Source organism: Agelaius phoeniceus, chromosome 15 (genome assembly GCF_051311805.1).
Source record: "Agelaius phoeniceus isolate bAgePho1 chromosome 15, bAgePho1.hap1, whole genome shotgun sequence".
In the NCBI taxonomy this organism is placed as follows: domain Eukaryota; kingdom Metazoa; phylum Chordata; class Aves; order Passeriformes; family Icteridae; genus Agelaius; species Agelaius phoeniceus.
Window position 1 is genome coordinate 11,884,439 of NC_135279.1, and position 20,100 is coordinate 11,904,538.

The window sequence follows — 20,100 nt, forward strand, 5'->3', positions numbered from 1 at the left end:
GATGCCATAGGTAACAACTCAAATATCATATTCCAAATGATCCTAATATACTTTGTAAATGTGAAAATCCTGTGGGAGTGTTTTTTATACTTTTTCTTACATGTGATATAATATTTGGGTTTATGTAAAATATAGATAAACATAGCACTGTTTCAAGAGAATGTATAATTTAAAATGAGATTATACAATCAAAGATGATTGACATAAGATGATAGACATCTGAGCTTTAGACTACATTTTGTCAAAGCTTTATTTTGCTTTTACTTTCTTGGTAGCCAAAAATAAAGTTTTGAAGAAAAGTACACTCATAATTTTACTGAGTAGATGTGAAGCTTTGGTTAAGACAACCTTTTAATGTTGCAACTGCCTGAATTATAAAAGAGTTTTATTTCATAGCTACTTTACATTTATTGCATATTAGAATAATAAGAATTGAAATCCAATGCAAATCAAAGTTAATCTGATAAAGATGAGCCTAGATCAACTTTCTAAATGTTAAATTTGGACTTGGCTACACTACTGTCTGCTTGGGTTTTATTATCTTTCTCTTCAAATTCCTTGGTTTTTCTCACTAGAAAGAGATGTATCTGGTAGTACTTGCAAATAGGTATCTGCTTTGAATATATATTTAGTTGTGCTGGTGAATCACAGCAAGCACCAAAGATTTAACCACAGTTAACCCAGAAATGAAATGTGATAGTATCACACAGGTGGGATCCTGTCCTCAAGAGGGATCCAGAAGGGCTGGTTGAGTTTTCTCAGTCACCTCCCCCAGGTTTAAGAACCACCTGCCCAGCAGGAAATCAACTATCTGTGGTACTGGAGATGATGAAAATAAGAAGAGGAAGAAAACCAGGGAAATGAGATTTCTCCCCAAATCCCTAACACAGAAAGGTTGCCTTTGGACTCCACTACCTTGGTGGGCCCAGCACTCCTCTGCATCCCACAGGATGAGTCTCAGGGTCATTTGCCCATAACACCTTCATTCAGGAACCTGGAGACAAACCAGGGCTCATCATTTAGACACCCCAGAATCAGCAAAGACCAGAAACCAACAGCTTTCCTAGAGACACCTTGTGGAACAAACATTTTACCCCACCCTTTTCCTTCATCTCACCCCACCTCTTCCCTCTCTTCCAAAGTCCAAGTATCCTGCAGCTCATGGCTGGGCTGGGAGTGAGTGAAAAACGGTGGAGGTTTTAGCAGGAACACAAGAGGGTACATTTCATCTTACTTGGGATTGCTGAGAGCAATTGTCTTTACCTGAGCTTAGCACCTACACTACCTGAGTTATCATGGAGACTCTCCTAATATTCAGTGGAGACAAACACCTTTTGGCACATTTTTCCTCTGATTAAATTTGAAAGTCTTATTTTGGAGTGAGAGGAAGTGTATCCTCAGAGTGCCTCTGCACTAGCTGTGAAGGGAGTCTGGATGGCTGTCTTGGATGCAGATGTCTAAATTTGGACTCCCATCCATCATTTCTGAAATAGAATCTTCGTCACATAAAATACATTTTCCTAATGCTTTATGGCATGTTGTGACACAAAGATTTGTCACTGCTCATGAGATGACCTGTATATCTACCTACCTATGGATTTGTCAGTCATGAGTAATGCTGCCATTTCAGATGCACAGGAACAGAACTTTAATACCTTCTTCCATTACACAGTCCAGAAAGTAGATGATCAGGGTCTATGGAACCAAAAAAGAAATATTGCTTATCAGTAACCATGATGTCTTCCTATGCTTGGAATATTCCAGTAATTACATAAACAGCAATAGTTTACTTTACATATATATATATATAAATATATATATATATATATCTCCTGATCTCTTTCTTCTCAGGCTGACAATTGATGCTGAGTGTCAGCTACAGTTACACAACTTCCCAATGGATGTCCACTCCTGCCCACTGGAATTTTCAAGCTGTAAGTAACATACTTAAAAATATTCCTTTTCCTGACCCACACTAAACTTATTATAAATTTATTTTTACTTACCTAGAGTCAGTGAAGGTTATGTTCTTAATTAGACACACCCAAATGATTTTTACTTTTATTTTGATTTTTTTTCAGTTCATGTATTATATATGTTCACAAATATCATTAAGGACTGGTATGAAAAATTATAAAATTTCTGGACCCTATGTGATTAATTTATGTTTATATCTGACCATAAAACAAGAAACTTTTACTTTCAGCATCAAGGTGTCCTGGCTTTTGACTTTCTCTCTGTGCATGGGTGTTTTACTATTGCACTAGTTGGAGTCAAGAGTTTGACATTTTGTGGTTAGATCAAGGTGTGAATTCCTGGTCCAGCTGCAGATGCATCTGGAGGATGGGCAAAATTGCATCCCATTAGGTCCACAAAAGTGGAAAACCTATTTTTGAAAAAAATTATCTCAAGTGCTATTATAACTTATAGTTAATAAAATGTGACATTAAGTAAAAGGCACTAGTAAGTAACTTGAGAAAAACATATCTATAATTTACTTGCAATATGCTTCCCCAGTTTTTTCCAGAAATAGCTAGTAGTATTTTTACTCCCCAAAGCACCCTAAAGCCTAGCAGTGACTATGAAACCAAGGACTGTGTGTTTTCCATTGCACTAAGATGGCTACCCCAGAGAAGAGATCATTTACCAGTGGAAGCGCAGCTCGGTGGAGGTGGGGGACACCCGCTCCTGGAGGCTCTACCAGTTCGCCTTCACAGGACTCAGAAACACAACTGAGGTGGTGAAGACTACTTCAGGTAAGACAGCTGAAGGATTTGCCTCCAGGCTCAGTTGAGATTTTATTTACAGAATGAAACCAAGAAAGATATCTCTGGTTAGAACTTAGCATTTACACTGCATTGAACAATTACAGGTTTTTCAATCTCTATGGAACCATCGAGCCTCTGGCATTTCTGAATTCCTCACAGGAAGAAAAATTAGTTCTTGTCTACTATCCATTCTTGTCCTCCATAAAAAAAACCTCTGACTGTCAGGAGGAAGCCACTGCTACCAAGGGTGGATGGGTGAGGGAGCTTGCACTGCTTTAGAGCAGAAAACAGCAGAACTGAGCCACTAAAGGATGATCTGACACTGCACTGAACATTTTACAATCCCCTTCCCACTGCCAGACACAGAAATAAGCCTGCACAGAAGTGAAACTCAAAGTCCCAACTTCTTTACTACAGAGGCTCCAAGTTTATTTTGTTCCCTAAAATAAGGCACATTCAACTTTCATTAAAGAGAACAGCCTTACAAATCAGTCTCAGATGGCCTTCCTTCTTACTTCTATCTCCTTGGAAACAAGCAACAGAATTCAGAATGATAAATGAGGAAGTACTCAGTGTTTAATAAAAATACAATTTTAACCCTACTAACTAAACAGAAAAATATATTTTTCTATATGATTTGTTTTATTTCTTGGTGGAAACAAAACCAGTTACTATGAGGAGAGATGTAAAGAGGAACTGCATATTAATGTTGTTGTATATGCATGATATATCTTGTCTTTCTTTTCTTACTTTCAAAAAGAACAATGAAATGTAAGCAGGTTGGGGATTTTTCTGTCTGCTTCCAATTTTTACCTTACTTTATAGTTCCGGCAAGTATCTTAATTTAAATTCAGGCATCTGTGTTTATTCTGACTTCAGAAATACCCCCACCCCTTTTATTTCTAAAAGGCCAGCATTGCTGTTTTATTCAAAAAGGGAAGAGAGATACACCAGAGTTGAGAAGAGCCTGCTGTATATTACACAGGAGAACAAGCAAAGAGATGGAGAATTAATTCAAGTTCCAACTCCTTAATCTCTGGACATTAAGCACCAATGATGTGTTCAGTCTCATGACCAGGGCAAAATCAGAATGCAGCCATGTGTGCCTCATGGAATCTGCTGCCACTGTAGCCAAGGAAGGTTTTTGTCAAGTATTGAAGAAAGCAGTTAACTTTTCTCATTTTCTCAGGAAAACAAACATAAAGGTGCAAAAGAGGACAGGAGAGCAGCATGTTTGCCAGCCATAGCTGTTAATAACCACCATTACACAGGGCTCTCCAAGCAAAAATATCAGCAGCAATAAAAACATCTCCCCTCAGACAGCACAAATGGCAGGAGTGCACCCAAGTGTGCTTCCAGTCTCATCCTGCCCACATTGAAAACTATCTATATTTCAGCTCTAATTTGAGTTTCTTCTATTTGCTATTTTCTTTAATTTTCTGCTTGAGCCATTCTCTAATCAACTCTTTATTTTTGACCAGAGATAGAAAATAATAAAATCTTGACATGCTACAAGACTCCCATACCCTGATTGAGTGCACTGGTGACTCAAAAATATTCTCTAATGTTCTGTTAATGTGAACGAGGTGCATACTGGGAAATAAACAGTAAAATACAAAAGAGCAAAAAATTCCTTTCTCATGCAAAGCAAACCTTTCTTTTTTCAGTGTATAGTCATCCAAACTGTTAGTACTCACCTGGAGTACTCCCATAATTTAGCCTCCATAGTTTTTAATATGATGACACACACCAGTCCATTTTGTTTGCACTAAAATAATTAGCAGCTAGCATGCACTTTAAAGCAGTGAAAAGTTGTCATTCAATTCCTAAGTTAAAAAGCACATGAAAGTTACTCAGCCTGCTGCTGCTGCATTCCCAGGCCTGCGGAATATAAAAATTTGGAAAAATATTCTGTGTATGTATTTCTTCTGCTGCAGTGCTTGATTTTCATTGCTCCTCTTGTTTTTATAACCACAGATATGTAAAACTAGGTTTTATTTTGATCTAGGTGGAGCATCTAAATAATAGAAGGCAGGAAAAAACCCAATAACATAGCAGTTGACATGAATCTGGTCTATTTTCTACAAATATTTTCTTAAAGCCAGCAGAGCCTAAAGGGTCTTCATGGCTTCCTTAAGGGACTGATTAGCATGCTGAAAACTACACTAAGTCCAGTATTCCTCAGCCAGACTCACACTCTACCTAGAATTGCACCCTTAGAATGAACATATTTTCAAAAGTTTCATGAACAGTAAGGACAAAAAGAATTCCAATTTTAATAGCAACCTAGGTGCAGCCAGAGTACCCTAGTTAAAAGTTTGAGTACCCATACCCCTAAAATAATCTTGACACTTCATGCAATTACTGTCAGTGCAGAATTTCAGTACAAACTCATGCCAATGTTTTGGTGGAGACAAAATCTGAGGTACAGTGGGGGAGGCAATGGAAAAATTAATGAGATGTTGGAAAGAGGGCTATACTATACTCCCACAAACTCTTCCCCAAAATTAAATTTAGTTGAAAATAAACCCCAGAGAAACCAGAATGAAAGAAGGAGTGTTAGAGAATGCAAAATTAAACAGTTAGAGAACAAAAGGATCTTGGGGCTAGTGTTAAGGCATTTGAAACTGGAGTAAACCTGCAGTGTCTCTATTTACACAATTTCAAAACAAATGCTTGTTTCCAGCTTTATACCTCCCAGCAACCAACACCTTCTCATCCTTGAGGGCAGTGCTTGTTTTGTGTCTGGAGAGAGAATCTGGAAGCCTGAGATTTGGCCATTATAATCTCCACACTCTCTTTCTGTCATGTCAAAGCTGCACATTTGAGCTGTGGGCTGGGTCATGGCAGAGAAGGACAAGGCTTGTTTGAGTGTAAGCTTCCTAAGACCTGATGGCTCTTGCTGAAATGAATGCATTTATCTGCTGCTCTTCCTTTGCACGCACTGCAGAAATACAAGATTAACTCAAAGGGCCAGATGTCAGAATTCTGTCCCTTAGTTAGCAAATCCCAGCAACAGCTGAGAAATCCCAACTGGAATATTACAAACATCCCTCTATTTCTCTTATCTCAAGTAAGTCATCCTCAAGTACCAGCTTGTTTCTCTCCAAACTGGACTTTTACATGCAACTTTAATTTTCTTTGAAAGTCACTGACCAAGCAGTAAGAAATAACTTAGCAAATGGAATCCAATTTAAGAGTCCAGTAATAGTGGGGACACTTAAAAAAGTTAACTATAAACCTTCTGCCTTACAGACATTTCATTAAAATAACCAAATAGTCCATATACATTATCTGCATTTTTTTTGTCTTTACACTAAAATCTACCTTTTGTAAACAACATTGGTTTAGTTTAGATTATTTTCAATAAGAGTACACATTGAGACTTAATATCATCTGAGTTATATAAACTACTACAGTTGACTTCACCCATTTAGAAACTGAGATAGGTTTAAGATATTTTTTACTATTGATGTATGCCAATAATCACTGCTCAAAGGGTTCATATCTTATTAAGAAACTGCCATTTCTCGTGTGGGACCTTTTTGCTCACAGTGTAAGGCCCCATCCAGTGAATGGCAATGAGATTCTCCAATAAAAAAGGGATGAACTGATGGAAAAGTCTTGAGAACAAAAATTCACCAACTTGCAAAATTTGGATGCACACTGCAAAAACAAATAAACAAACTAATGAGTAGTTCTTACAAAAAGAAAGCAACAAGTGATGCAGTAGTATAAGATTTGTTAAATATAAGGCACACATGGATTACATTGAAAAGGACATGTTGCAGTTTGGGAAGAGGAAAATAAGACATTTCAAAATTTGTAATTAGTTCCTTTAAGAGGGAAAGATTGTAGGAAGAAAATAATCGACTGCACAAATATAAAAACATGAGTTTTGCAAAAAAGAAAAAAAAAAAAACTGGGGGGCTGTAGTGGTCCACAAAGGACAGAGAACATGATATTATTGCAAAAACCTGCCCTGAGATGTGTTACTCAGTGCTGAGTGTAAACTTGGGAGAAATATTCACTGTGCTGCTCTGTGAAAAATTTACATCAAAAGGTTGCTGCATTCTGCTTGATTAATAAAAAAATCACTTTTAAGTGCAATATTTTGAGAAAGGGTAGTGCAGGAGAATATAACAAGTAAGGAGTTTAGAAAACACGAGCTATAGAAATACTTGGAAGTATGGAACTAGTCTGGGAGAAATTATTGATGATCAAAGGAGTAAAACAACCATACTGTTTTTAAATCATAACAATGATCAATGCTGGTAGAGAGGAAAATAGTGGAAACCCTAAAATCAGAGAGTTTATGAAATCATACCACAGACCAAGAGGAAAGAAGTAGCTTAAATCTTGAAATTCTATCAATAGGGTTCCATTAATTTAATACAAGTCCTACATAAATTGCACTTCTACTAACTCTTCCAGTTGTTTTGAACATATAAAACATTGTACTATGCAAAACAGTTTGTAAATGTGTAATTATTCAGGACAGATGGGAGTTTCTGGTATTCCCAGTTCATTTCTATGACTGGGTAGTTCCTTTTTTTAGACCAGATATTGTCTACTGCTTATTTACAGAGCCTGTCCTGAATTTTTAATTAGATACAAAGGCATTAGAAGACTAATAAATAGCAATTCAACAAGATGCAGAGGAGCCACAAGACTGGTCAGGCAATATTTGTAAATACCTTTTATTTTCTTCCTTTTCTATGTTTTAGAGAGCTAATGGGAGCTATGCAATAGAGACAGTGCATGGCTCAGAATTGATAAATGGGTAATTAAATATTCCCCTTGCTATGCATCTGCTAAACCACATAAGTAAATCTAGGTCTGGTTTCTGTTTTATCTGGAAAATAAAGTCAGGGCTATTATTTTGTGGAAGAGGATGTATTTTCAGGCTTTTATACTTTATTTCAATGTTGTTTCCTAATGAATTGAACTGTTGGCAGATATGCAGTCCCCAGAGGTTTCATAATGCTCAAAAAACCCCAGGAGTCATCTTCTGTTTCTTTATTAAGGCAAAATATGACAGCTGCAATCAGATTTGTAGATCTGCATTGGGAAATAGTCCTGACATTAAAAACAGGCATAAGTGGATCTCCAGTGCACCTAGAAATCCCTGCCAGCCCCACACACAGCCTCAGGCTCCAGCATGGGCTGACTGTAGCATCTGGCAGTGCCAGGGAGATCTGCCTGAGAACCCAAAACATTTCCTGTCTGAAGATGCTGATCTACTGAATGGGTACAAGGTACTGCTACCTGCATCTTGCTTTTGGCAGAAATTAAACACATTTGTATTCACTTTACAGAGGAGCAAATAATGGCATAAGCTGCAAGTCAGAAAACCCAGATGACTATTAAGGTTCTGTGTGCTGTTATTGTTCTCTTTATGGTATGGGAAGGTATTTATCTTAATATCCTTATTTTTGAAAGAGCTATATTAAATTATTACCTTAAACATGCTTGCTAGAAGAATACTGTCTCTGTAGGACAGTGAAATATTTAAAGCAGAAGGCAGACACAATAAACAGAAAGGCCTATTTTTATGTTTGATGCCTCAATGGAAATCCTCAATTCTAAGCCAATAACCTTAAGGTAACCCTAAAACACCTTAATAGCTACACCTTAAGATTTTACTCCCATTATGAATGGCCACCTGTGCTAGTAAGGGAGCCAACAGGGAATATTTTTGCTTATAAATTCTTTTTTTGTTTTTTATTCAAACTCTCCCTTATTTCACCTCGCATGAACCACCACATTACTGCACCCAAACATAATCATTTGAAAGAAAACACAGGAGGAGTTGAATTATTTGACTTCTGTATAATACCATTAAAAAGGGTTACAGACACTTCTGTGAGCAGGAATTCAGCCATGGTGGCAGCTTACAAGAGTTTGATCTTGCTCTTAGGGGATAAAAGCCAGTCTAAGATAACTACACTTGCATATTCTTTTGGAGAATAATGGATAAGAGATATTTCTAAAATGGGAACAACAATTTTTTTCCTAAAATGATCCACATACTCCTGCTGGTCTGTCATGGATCAAATCATATTAATTAATGAACATTTACTAAAGTTTAAATGTTGAATAATTGGCTCACTGAAAATAATCTAAATTTCAGGACTGTGTGTTCAAAGAATAAAACTGAAATACAACTCCCTTCATTCTCTTTCGTATATCCTACATTTTTCCAGTTGGTTAATTGTGTGGCAAATAAGAATTTACATTAAAATGTACATGATTGAATAAACAAATTAATTCAGTAAACAGGCATTTTCAATCCTCCCTATCATGCAGACTTCCAAGATCTATGTATGCATATTTTTTTAGAATGGCAAAATCAGAACTCCTTAGTACCATTTATCCTTACATAATGCCTGTAGAGACAGACAGGACTGCAGGGACAAACCAAAGGCTTCCCAGGACACCTCCCAGGGCACCAGAGAATGAAGAGCTGCCAAGGAGGACACAGGCCTGACCTGGAATGGCTGGGAAGGGCTCAGGGCAGGCACATTTGAGTCTCTTCTGTACTGGTTGCTTCAGCCCTTGGCTAAAAAGCTACAGTTGCTTTCCCACTTGAGTCATTCAAGCACCCCTCTGTTCATCCTCTGCTCTGTAGCTTCTTTTCACTGTGGACCCATCCTGTGGCAGCAGAGCAAGGGGAAAACCAAGGGCATCTTAACAGCACAAGCTGAGGCCATGGAATTTAACACAAATGCCATATCCAACAAAAACCCAGTGAATCCAAGCAATACAGATCATTAATAGCCAGGGCTTGCTGGTTTCAGCTGTGTGTTCAGTTGTGAGCACAATAGAGATGCTGGTGCCAGTTTGTGTGGCACAGTCACTGCCATCACCCTGCTGGGGACTCTGGGGAAGGTCTGCATGGAGAGCAGGGACAGCTGGCACTGCAGGGACATCACCCCTGGAGCTGGTGCAGAAAGCACCCAGAGCCAAAACTCCTCCACTTGGCCATCTCTTTGACAGTGACAGGTTAGATCTTTTTGGTTTAATAGGCAGGAAAAAAACAAACAATATTCCTTGGGAATCAATAGGTTTAAAACTCTCAGAAACTGAGAGAATCTGATGTTTCTGTTCAGGTTTGTATCTATAGAGATTCAGGCATAGAAATCCACCTGCTTCTACCTAATCATATAAAGAGTTGAAAAGCTCTTTGATGATTACGTTTCATTTTCTGAGAGAGGTTAAAGAATTTTTTCCAATTTCAGTGACATTAATTCAGCCATTTTTTTCCTCTCAGATTTTCCTAGACTCAATGGCAACTGACTTACCTCAGTAAAACAAAATCATGACTGTCCCTGAGGAAAAGGGTTCCTGGGGCCTGAAATCCTCCTCATAATAACTCCCCAATTGAACAGAGATTCTTGAGGGTGAAGGTTTTATTCTGAGTTTTCCATGTCTAAAAGCATGGCCTGCTAGAGCTTAAACTGAGCTTCAGAAAGGTCAGATAAGGATAAAAAGAATTAATATACAAGTAACCAGAGAATAAGGGATAATGTGGGATCTTACAAGCATTTTCACTGAACTTATTGCTGGGTAATTACAAAGCACAGATGTTACAAGCAAGATTTGTTCTGCATTAAATATACTTGCGTAGATATGATAGAACACTGCCTTTAAATAATATTTGTTCATTTAATAGCAAGAAAATAATTAGATCTTTTAAGATATTTGAATTATTTAAAAGAAAGAAAACCAAGAAATTTGAATCTTTCTAATTTTATGCTAAAATCAGCAAGTTAACAGGGTGAGTCTATATCTTAAAACACTTCCTGGACATAACCAAACATAAAAATTCTTGTGCTGCCTCTTATGCCCCTATGAATATATTTTCATAAGTACTGGTGACTCCTTGAGACAAAGCATATTATCCCAACTCCCTCCTATAATTCATGTTTGGCAATGAAATCATCCTCCTCCAACCACTGAGTGATTTTTCAGAAACATCACAAGAGAAAAATCATTGCAATGTCACTCTTGGACTTGCAAATAAATCTAATTATAATGAATTGCAGGGAAAAAGCTTTGGTTCAAAAGGATCAGACCAGGTGACATAGTAGTGAGGAACAATGTATAGTCACAATTACTTTAGAATTAAAATAAGTCTGAGTATTAAGCATTTTTGCAATAGGTAATAAGTATGTTTAAATCACTGATAAAAATAAATATTTTTAGTGCACTGTTCAAACAGCTAAAGTTCAAGCAATCCTGTGATAAATCACAAGGTTCCTGAGCACTTCATCCTTTCATCTGCAGAGTACTAGATAATCCCTGCAGCCTGTCAACTGATCAGTGTAGTACTGAGGTCCATTTCTGTACTGATGTTTCACTTCCAGACCCTTTTTATGTCAAAAAAACATGTTTGTAGTACAATGATTGTAAGATAATGTCTTGGACGTTTTCTTCCCTTGGCCTGATTTTGTTATTCACCATCTTCCTCATTTCTCAGTGGAGATAAAATGAATTCATTAGGATGTGTGAAGATGAGGACAGCTTAGTGTTCATAATGTGTATGGAGCAGGGATAGTTCATTTGAAATAGATTTTGCTTTGCCTGGGGCACATATATGTCCTAAATAATAAACATACTCCTCTAAGGCTGTTCTTACACAGTTAAATCCCTTCACTTTGCAAGTGCAATTTCTAGTTTCTCAAACCCCTGTCATTACACTGCATTTTTAGTAACCTACTTAGCTAAGATGCTGTTTTGTTGTCACTGTATTTGAATAGATATCATTGAAAGGCTGGTTGGAAATAAGACATACAAGTCTGTGTCACATGTAACAAGAGCCAGGCAGCATCCATAGGAGCTAATAATACTCAAATTCAGCCATATGTTAGAAAAAGACATGGAAAAAGGAAATAAAACTAAATTAACATCACTAACTTGGAAGAGACCGTCACAGTGAGCTTTAATTGTTAATTATTTGTATCAAATAAAATGGGAGAAACAAAAAAAGAATACACTAGGGTGTTAAATGAAAATGTGTACATGATGTACAACCTACTGAAACTCTCTGCTGTACTTTGTGACTACAAAATATTCTACTTACATTTTTAGATACATGTTACCTACAATTCCATATCCCATCCTACAAGACTGACAACACATTCTCAACAGAGGAATATAGTAGCCTAACACTAAGCATGGTCTAATGTTCAAATAGCTGTCATCAGCATTGTATATTCTCAAACATTAACTCCCTCATTTTGTATTGTTAAAACAAATTCTGAATTGTAAATAGTGTGTGTTTTAACTGTTGTCTTTGAAACAAGGCATAATTGCCCTCATTTCCACATACATTACAGAAGCTAAAAATATGCCACTTATCTCAAAAAGTGATACAGTCTATTAAGTGAGTTCTTTGCTACTCTCAAGAAGATTGCATAATTAAGGCTAAAGAGCTGCAGGATAAAATTTATGTAATAATACTTGCTTGTATCATGCCCTATATAGGAGAATTTGAAAATATTTTTCAAGATTTAATGCATAAAGTGCCACAACACCCTTTGTGTGTCTTAATGCTAGAGACTAGGAATGTTTATGAAAGTGTTCAGTAATTGTTATTTTTTCTTTCTTGCCTATTGTTCCAAAAATTGACCAAATTTGAAAAATTTTGATGAATGCAAATAATGTGCTCTTGTTGATTGGAGCTCAATTTCTTCTATTTTAATCTGAGAGCATGACTTTGAAGAGGAAGGGGAGTCAAACTGTGTAGGTAACAAACCCCCCATACAAACTTACTTCCATTCTCAGTGCACAGGTTAAAAACACCGCCCAACACCTCACTTCCTTTGCCTCCCTCCAAAAGTCCTACAGTGTGCTGAGACCTTACCAATTCCAATTACAAACAGCAATAACTATTTGACCTTTCTTAACACTCCTCCTCTACTAATGCAAAATGCAAAAACACACAGTCAACAAAGAAAATGCATTGATTTGATTATCTTCTGCTGCTACCCAGTAATACTTAAGCAAAACCAGAGGAAAACAAGTTTGAATGTTTTCAACCATCCTTGTAATTCACCAAAACTTCCTTTCTTGTCTTATGGTAGCAAATGTCTCGTCTGAAACTGAGCTGGTGGATTGTCCCCCTTAGGATTACAAAATCCTAAAGGGAAACAGCAGAATCTTCAAACTGCATTTATTGACTTTGGTTATACAAATGCAAGAGCAGTAACCAGGGCACTCGTGACAGAATACTGCCACTCCACTTTGCTCTAGTGCTAAGGGTTTGAGCTAAGAAAAAATATTCTTGAGTAATTCTATTATTTGATTTCATCCTAGAAAAAGCAAAAAATATTATTGAAAATGAAGAAAATTAATTTTCTTCCCATTTTTATTTTGAAAAACAAGGATTGTCAACAACTCTATGACAATATTTAGAGAAAAAACTAGCATACCATCAAGTATAGGTATAGGAAAACCTTTGGATATCTTTCTATTCTGAGAAAAAAAAATTTACCTTTGGTGACAAGAAAAGTAAAAAATTTTGTCAAAAGAATTTATTATTAGAGAATATCAGGGACTACCCATGGGAAAAAAAATCTTACAAAACAATATAAAAACAAATTTAAAGGAAAAAGTAGCTTTTCAGAAAAGCACAATGAGGAGCATTAATTTTATGACAATTCATTTACACTGGAAATGTAAACTTGGGAGATACAAACTCTTTTTTCTTTGAGATAAAATTCCCATGATAGTAGAATTGTATTCCAAAATCAAGGTTGCTTGCTCAAGGTAATACAAATGATCAACAGATGAATTCTTTCATATTGAGAGCTGCTTGAAGAACTTTGTTTATACCGGTATTCATGTTTTCCAACATTCATTTGGCTTAAAAATGTGTTCACATAGAGATGTTAGGATCAAAAAACAAGGAGGAAACTACATCAGTACAAGATGTATTTATCAAAAACTACCAGCAGTCATCTTCTTTTGAACTTCTAGAAATAATAAAATGTTTAAAATTGATCTGGTTGGGAGCTGCTGGGATGCAATTTGAAAACACCACTATCATTGATACATTAAAAACTGAAAGTCATGTTACAAATTAAGCCTCTGAATTCAGTAGAATGAAAGAGTAAGGCAGTGTTTTCAATGCTCTTTGGGTTACTCCTTCTCCCCACCTGCACGATGTGCACATGAACAGCAAAATGCTTCCTAGGGAACGTGGCCAGCAGAGCTGGGCCAGGATCAGCCCCTGCTGCTGGGCATGGCACCATGGAGGAGCAGAGCTGCATTTGCTGGTGGGGATCTCTGTTTCCTGAAGAACACTGGATGGCATTTCCATAGCTACATCACTTTCAGGAAACTCATGAGCCCCTTCAAAGCAAATATTTTGTTGGGTGTGAGAAGTTAATGTTTGCAATTTTATTGCTTTGCCTCAGGCTTTGTGAGTATCCTTCTCTCTTTATGGCACCTGAGGTAACATCATGACTGTCCTAGAGTGAAAGACCACTGCATCATTTCTGCATCCAACCTCTCACCCCGCCCTGAAGTCTGGCAACCTCTGTAGAAAGATCAAAACAAAGAGCAAAACAAAGTGTTTTCTGCAGAAAGAGCAAAACACTTTGAAAGACACTTTGGAGCCTATCAACCTTTTCTGATGCCTGTCACTTGTTGCAGCCTTACCTCTCTTCTACAAACACAGCACCCAAACTTCTAAAAAAATAACATAGGAGACCCCTCAGAGATCTGGCTTCCAGGGCCATCACATCACTTGACCATGTGTAGGGTGCAGCCCAGCCTACAGGGTACAGCTCAAAGCACAACTCCCTCACCACAGTCCTGTGGGACTCCAAAATCCATCCTTCTCTGCATGTCTCACAGTGCTTTGGATCCACAGTTGCCAGTTAATTTTTAAAAGCTTCCCAGGACATAACATTTTAAAATGTTAAAAGAAAAAAAGCCTTAAAAAAAACATTACCCATGGGTAATGGGTACACATTGTTGTAACCTCACTTTTAAGATGCTATTAAGAGGTTGCACTTTTGGGCCTGAAAACATACAGTGTGATGGCAATACACACTGTGACATGGAATAGGGACTCCCAGGGGAACCAGTTTTGTAGTAGCTGTGAACTTTTATCCTGAATATGTCTGTCTGAGAAACAAATACTTCTTCAAAGGTCTCCTCTTGAAAAGAGAGAGCCATTTAAATACCTTGTAGGATTTGGACTAGGGTGATTACATACACCTAGAAGATCTACCTCTATCTGTGAAGTTGCTGACTAAAGCTTCAAGATGATTATCTGTAGTCTTTAAAGATTTTTTTCACGTCCTAAGCTTGATCTATTTGACTTCAAATGGCAATACTGGGTATAAATTATTCATGATTCATAGCTGTCTCTTTTGAGGCATGATCTTCAAACCAAGCATCCTCTTTATCTCTGTTTCTCCCTTCAGGCCTGTGGCCTTGCTCTTGGTATTAAGTACAGTTTTAGAACATCATCTCATTGTTTGCCATTTTTCATAGTTTCTCGCTTTTTCTTCTCAGTTTCTTGAACACCTTCCATGGTTTTTTAAACTTTACATTTATTTGCTATTTTAATAATAATCTAGTTGCTTCTACTTCAGTGTCTTTATTTCTTCTCTGATTTTAAAAATCCTTTCTTTCCCCCTTCCAATAGCTAAAGATATAGTGGTTTTAAAGGCTTTTTTCTTTCCTTCAACACTTCTACTTTTTATCTAATGTCAATAATATCCTCCTAGAAAGCTAAAGAGGTTAAAAACACACCCAAACACAATTGCCATCTCCTTTCTTAGCATATAAATAACTGTTCTATTAGAGCTAGGTTTTTTTCCATTTCATTTCCTCACCAATCACACCTCAGACAATTTTGCAACACCTACTTTTGCCAGCGGATGTTTCTGCTGCTACCTCTGATAGTGAACAAGATTAAATTGCACATTGCTGAAGGTTTGCACCTGGTTTCTGCAAGACAAAATACTTAATAAACGAGAAACAATTTGAAATCTGCACACAGAGCAGGCCTTGTCCTCAGGCAAACTGATAGCAGGAGAATGAAAACCATGTTTGCCTCTCAAATACTGGTCCACAACAGTCTCCTCTAGAACAATGTCTCAAACATAAAAAGAAATATATTCATCGTATTTTTATCAAAAACTGTTCTAGAGTAGTTCTAAACACCAACAGTAAGAACATCATATTTTTAATAGTCATAGATGTGAAATCTGGAGCACTTTCTTCTAGGGAATTTGGTAATCTCTTTATGTGTTGTGGTTTTAAAGCATGGTTTTAACAGATTTTAGATGATTACAAAATGTTGACAATAAATGAGTTACTCTCAAACAAGTCAAACTAAACACAGACCCAGATACACATAGTGAAAATATTTTTCCTTCCATTCTGAGCTTTTGTATGTAGGATTTGTGGTATTTTAAAAGCAGAAGTCACATAGATATGCCTCTATGTAATATAGTAATATATGTAACACATCACTTATTTCTGTAATACACGTGACTTCATGCAATTGATATATTCCTTTTATTGAGCTCAGTTCAAGGAAAAATGTAACTACTGATCTAAATCCTGTGAGGCAGGCACCCTTCTTGAACATGCCTACTAATGGGAACAGCCTGCTCCTGTATAGCCTTCTAGAAAAGCACAGCTCACATGGCAGTGAGCACACAGTGTTTTCCAACAGGACTATTTACATTTTACCATGTTATCCTCGGTGGGTTCTTGTGCTCAAAGGTGTTTTCTTTTCTTACTGAGCTCTCTGAAGCCCAGGACATGTGGTAGGTTACCACTCTGCTTTGAGTCTGGTCTGTATAACTTTTGCTCTTTGATGTTTTGCCTTCTCATACTCAAGTAAAATTTAGTCTTTTTTTGGTTAGTTGAATTGGTTTTCTGGGGGTTTAAAACTAAATATCCACTGATGAAGTGTCCTAAAATATTTAATGGAAGTTAAAAATAAATGGAATTGAAATACTAAAAAAAAAGGAAAAAAAAAGTCAGCCTAATGCTGGAAGCTGAGCAATAAAAGCAGATGTATCCCTCCCTCCCTGCACCCCTTGGGCTCTTTGTTTATGGTACTGTCTTCCCAGTCATCTCCCTGTGCACCCACTGGAAGTGAGATGCTGGTGTTTGAGTGGTATTTCCTTGTATAAATATTTCTTCTGCTGGGGCGTTCAGACAGGATGAATCTGTGAAATCTGGAGCTCCCCTGCAGAACGTTGCCTCCATGCAGTCATGCCTTCTCTCCTCTGCAGAGGAGGGAGAAGGAAACATCAAGTTTTATTGCAGCCCCAGGTTATGTATTACTGTCTCCTGGCCCTGAAAATAACTGGAAACATCAAAACCAAAGATTAAATGTACTGTATCCTCAAATTCCTCTCCTCCCCTAATGAAAGGCATTCAGAGGAATTCAAGAATGACCTCTGCCGTGCAAGGCAATTCACAAAGATACAAAAGCAAATCTGAGAAGGGATGTTTATGAGCTATATTAGTCACTTGCAGTTATTTCAGCAACCAGGACTTGCAACAAAGCTCATGAAACAGTACTAATTTCAAGGGAGTTCTCCAACATGTCTGTAGGATTGCTGTTATTTAGACCAACATTATTAAATTATTTAAAAAACTTGATTTTTTTTGCCTCGTTGCACTCACCAAACAGGCCTGTATCTAATTTATGTTTGCAGTTTTTAACCTAGACCTTAAAGTGTCACTTCTATTTAATTCCCATTTTTACATCTTATATTTCTCTTACTACTCCTGGACTTGCCCAGACTCTCTTTTCAAACAAACTCTTTGCAGAGTTGCCTAGAAAGTCCAAACATGTAGACCCATGGTATGGTATCAATCTTGTGCTTTGCCATCCCATAAAATAAAAACAAGCACAATTTTGTACTTTCTTTCTCAGACATGAACTGTTGAAAATTTCAACATGATAGAATTTACATAGTTTTGACAATCCTTATTCCATGCCATTTCATAATTCTGATAGTGTGTTTGATCTAAAGTACCAGGGATGTGTTATACTTCATGCTTTGAAGCACAGAAACAGAAGTTATTTCCAGTTCTTCCTGCAGCAGGAAGGTTTGGATGCTGTCAGAAAGTGGTTATACCATCTGGATACCTTGAAATCAATGAAATATGTAATATAATATATGTAGTCTAATGTTTTATTGTAATAAAACACTTAGTTGCTTACATTGATGACTACATTATATCAAAACCGGAATTATTATAGCAATAGGTTAAATAATCAAAATTGAGCAAGTCATTATTTTAAAGATGCACAGAGCCCTGCTATAGGTGCATAATTTTCTTGAAGCAGACAGCTTTTCTTGAGGTATTCAGATAGCAACCAGACATCCAAAAAAGCCAAAGACACAGGATGTGTCAGGAACCGCAAAATTCCTGACAGAACAACACCCCAGCTGGTGCTGCTGTCTGGAAATGGTGACTCTCTTTCTCTCTTGACTTGCTATTTCCTGTAATCCTCACATTTTCTAACCTCTGAACTGGATGGACTTTATTGCAGTCAGTCAAAGAGGTTCTTTAGAACCTGAACAACTCCTGAGCATTCCGAGATGAGACACTGAGCTCTCATCCTTGGTTGATGCTTCCTAGGCAAGGAGGAAAGGGAAAGACAACAGAGAGCACTATAATTTGAACATTATTTGCATCCTGGAGCATCATGGTTCCGTCACAGAAGTTGCAAGCTATTGCTGCTGTCACATCTGAATACTAATCCTGCACACTAAAAGCCCTCCTGTGTTTGCTAATGCCAATGTAATAGCTTATTCACCTTCACAGACAAGCAAAAAAAATTGCTTTTAATTATGTCGCAAACTCGAAAAAAAATCATATCATGGGCAAACACACACAGTCAGTAATGTTCATTTTCCTTTCAGACTTCTGGCATTTACAGATAAAACCTTAGAAACAAACACACCTAAGTGCCCATTCAATACATTTCCACATACTGACATTTTTCAGCAACAAAAAATTCTCAGGCTAAATCGTGTCTCTGTGATTCCAAAGAGTAGGTGCAGACAACAGTAATAGATTTTAATTACTGCCTAGTGTCATTACATTATTTCCTCCTATAATTAGAAACTAATGAGAAACGGAACACATTCTGTCAAATGAACTGAGAAAACAGCGTTTCAAGTGGAATGAGTGGCCAAGGACCAAACAAAATCCAGAACTGTTGGGCAGAAAGTCACGTCATACATAAAGAAATTTCTCTTGCTTGGATGAGTGTAATGATTCATCTCATTTTGCACAAGTTTCATCCGCTGAGATTGTCATTTCACAAACATCAACTAATTGCAGCTCTCTTCTGCCTGCTCCCACAGGAAATCAAGGTGTTTAATGGCAGACATTAACACACAGTCATGCACCTTACTGCCTCACTTTTTAAAAACTGCATCAAAAAAAAAAAAAGCAGATCTCCTCCCATCTCCTGCCCTCCATCCAGCTGTGCAATGCAGTTAGGATTCATCCCTTGGAATGTAAATTGAAAATCAGGCTTGCAGCTATCTGAATCCCAGAGATAATCTTATATAAATGGACTACTGTGCAAGCTTTGTCAAAATCTTAATATTGTTTTACCTCATTGCATAATCAAACTATAATCACAGCTTAGAAATGGATATTAAGAATTGCTATTATTAGATTTTTTTGGGGAAATCACTCAGTACAGTTGCTGCGCTGTACCAGCAGTGACCATGGCTCACCCCATTTTTATGTAATGCCAGCAGTCAGGTAGGGAATGGCACTGCTTCCATGTGCAAGTCTGTTAAAAGCAAATGCCTGCAATGCCATGGCCTATTTTCTTTCTGTGTCCTAAAGGCTAAACATTTAGACCACTTTATATCACTTCACATGATGACTTCTCTATAACACAATTAGTAGTATTTTGCAGCTAAACCTCAGAGGGAAAGAGATTATTGAGCATTTTTGGAAAGGAAGAGACTCAAGTTATTTAACTCTCTCGCCCTTGTACAGTCTAAAAATCTGTCAATAAAAGAACAAAAACCTCTGAAGGACAGAAGGAACAAAAGGGCATTTGGCAAAGAATGAGATAAGGAGATTTCTGGTGAACAGTGTTCCCTCTGGTTTTACCTTTTCTCCAGACTTCTCATTTCTGGCTGTGGCAACAAATAAATCTCATACATATCAGCATATGATTGATACTGTGATCAAATTTGTCCTGTCTTTAAGGAAATTAATTCATGCACCCAGTGATCAAGTACTTCAGCAAAAATTATTTTTGTGCCATGTATGTAAAAACATTGCACTGTAAGAGAGAATATAATTTTTC

At 37.2% G+C, this 20,100-nt stretch overlaps 1 protein-coding gene across 2 annotated transcripts in view; it reads left to right on the forward strand.

The window, feature by feature from the left end:
• Nucleotides 1-20,100, forward strand: part of GABRG2 (gamma-aminobutyric acid type A receptor subunit gamma2) — a 61,047-nt gene that overhangs the window by 26,352 nt on the left and 14,595 nt on the right. For both annotated transcript variants that reach the window (XM_054642662.2, XM_054642663.2), the window contains exons 5-6: nucleotides 1,852-1,934; nucleotides 2,619-2,756. In XM_054642662.2, the coding sequence (XP_054498637.1) occupies nucleotides 1,852-1,934; nucleotides 2,619-2,756 (221 nt within the window). The remainder of the gene's footprint in view (nucleotides 1-1,851; nucleotides 1,935-2,618; nucleotides 2,757-20,100) is intronic.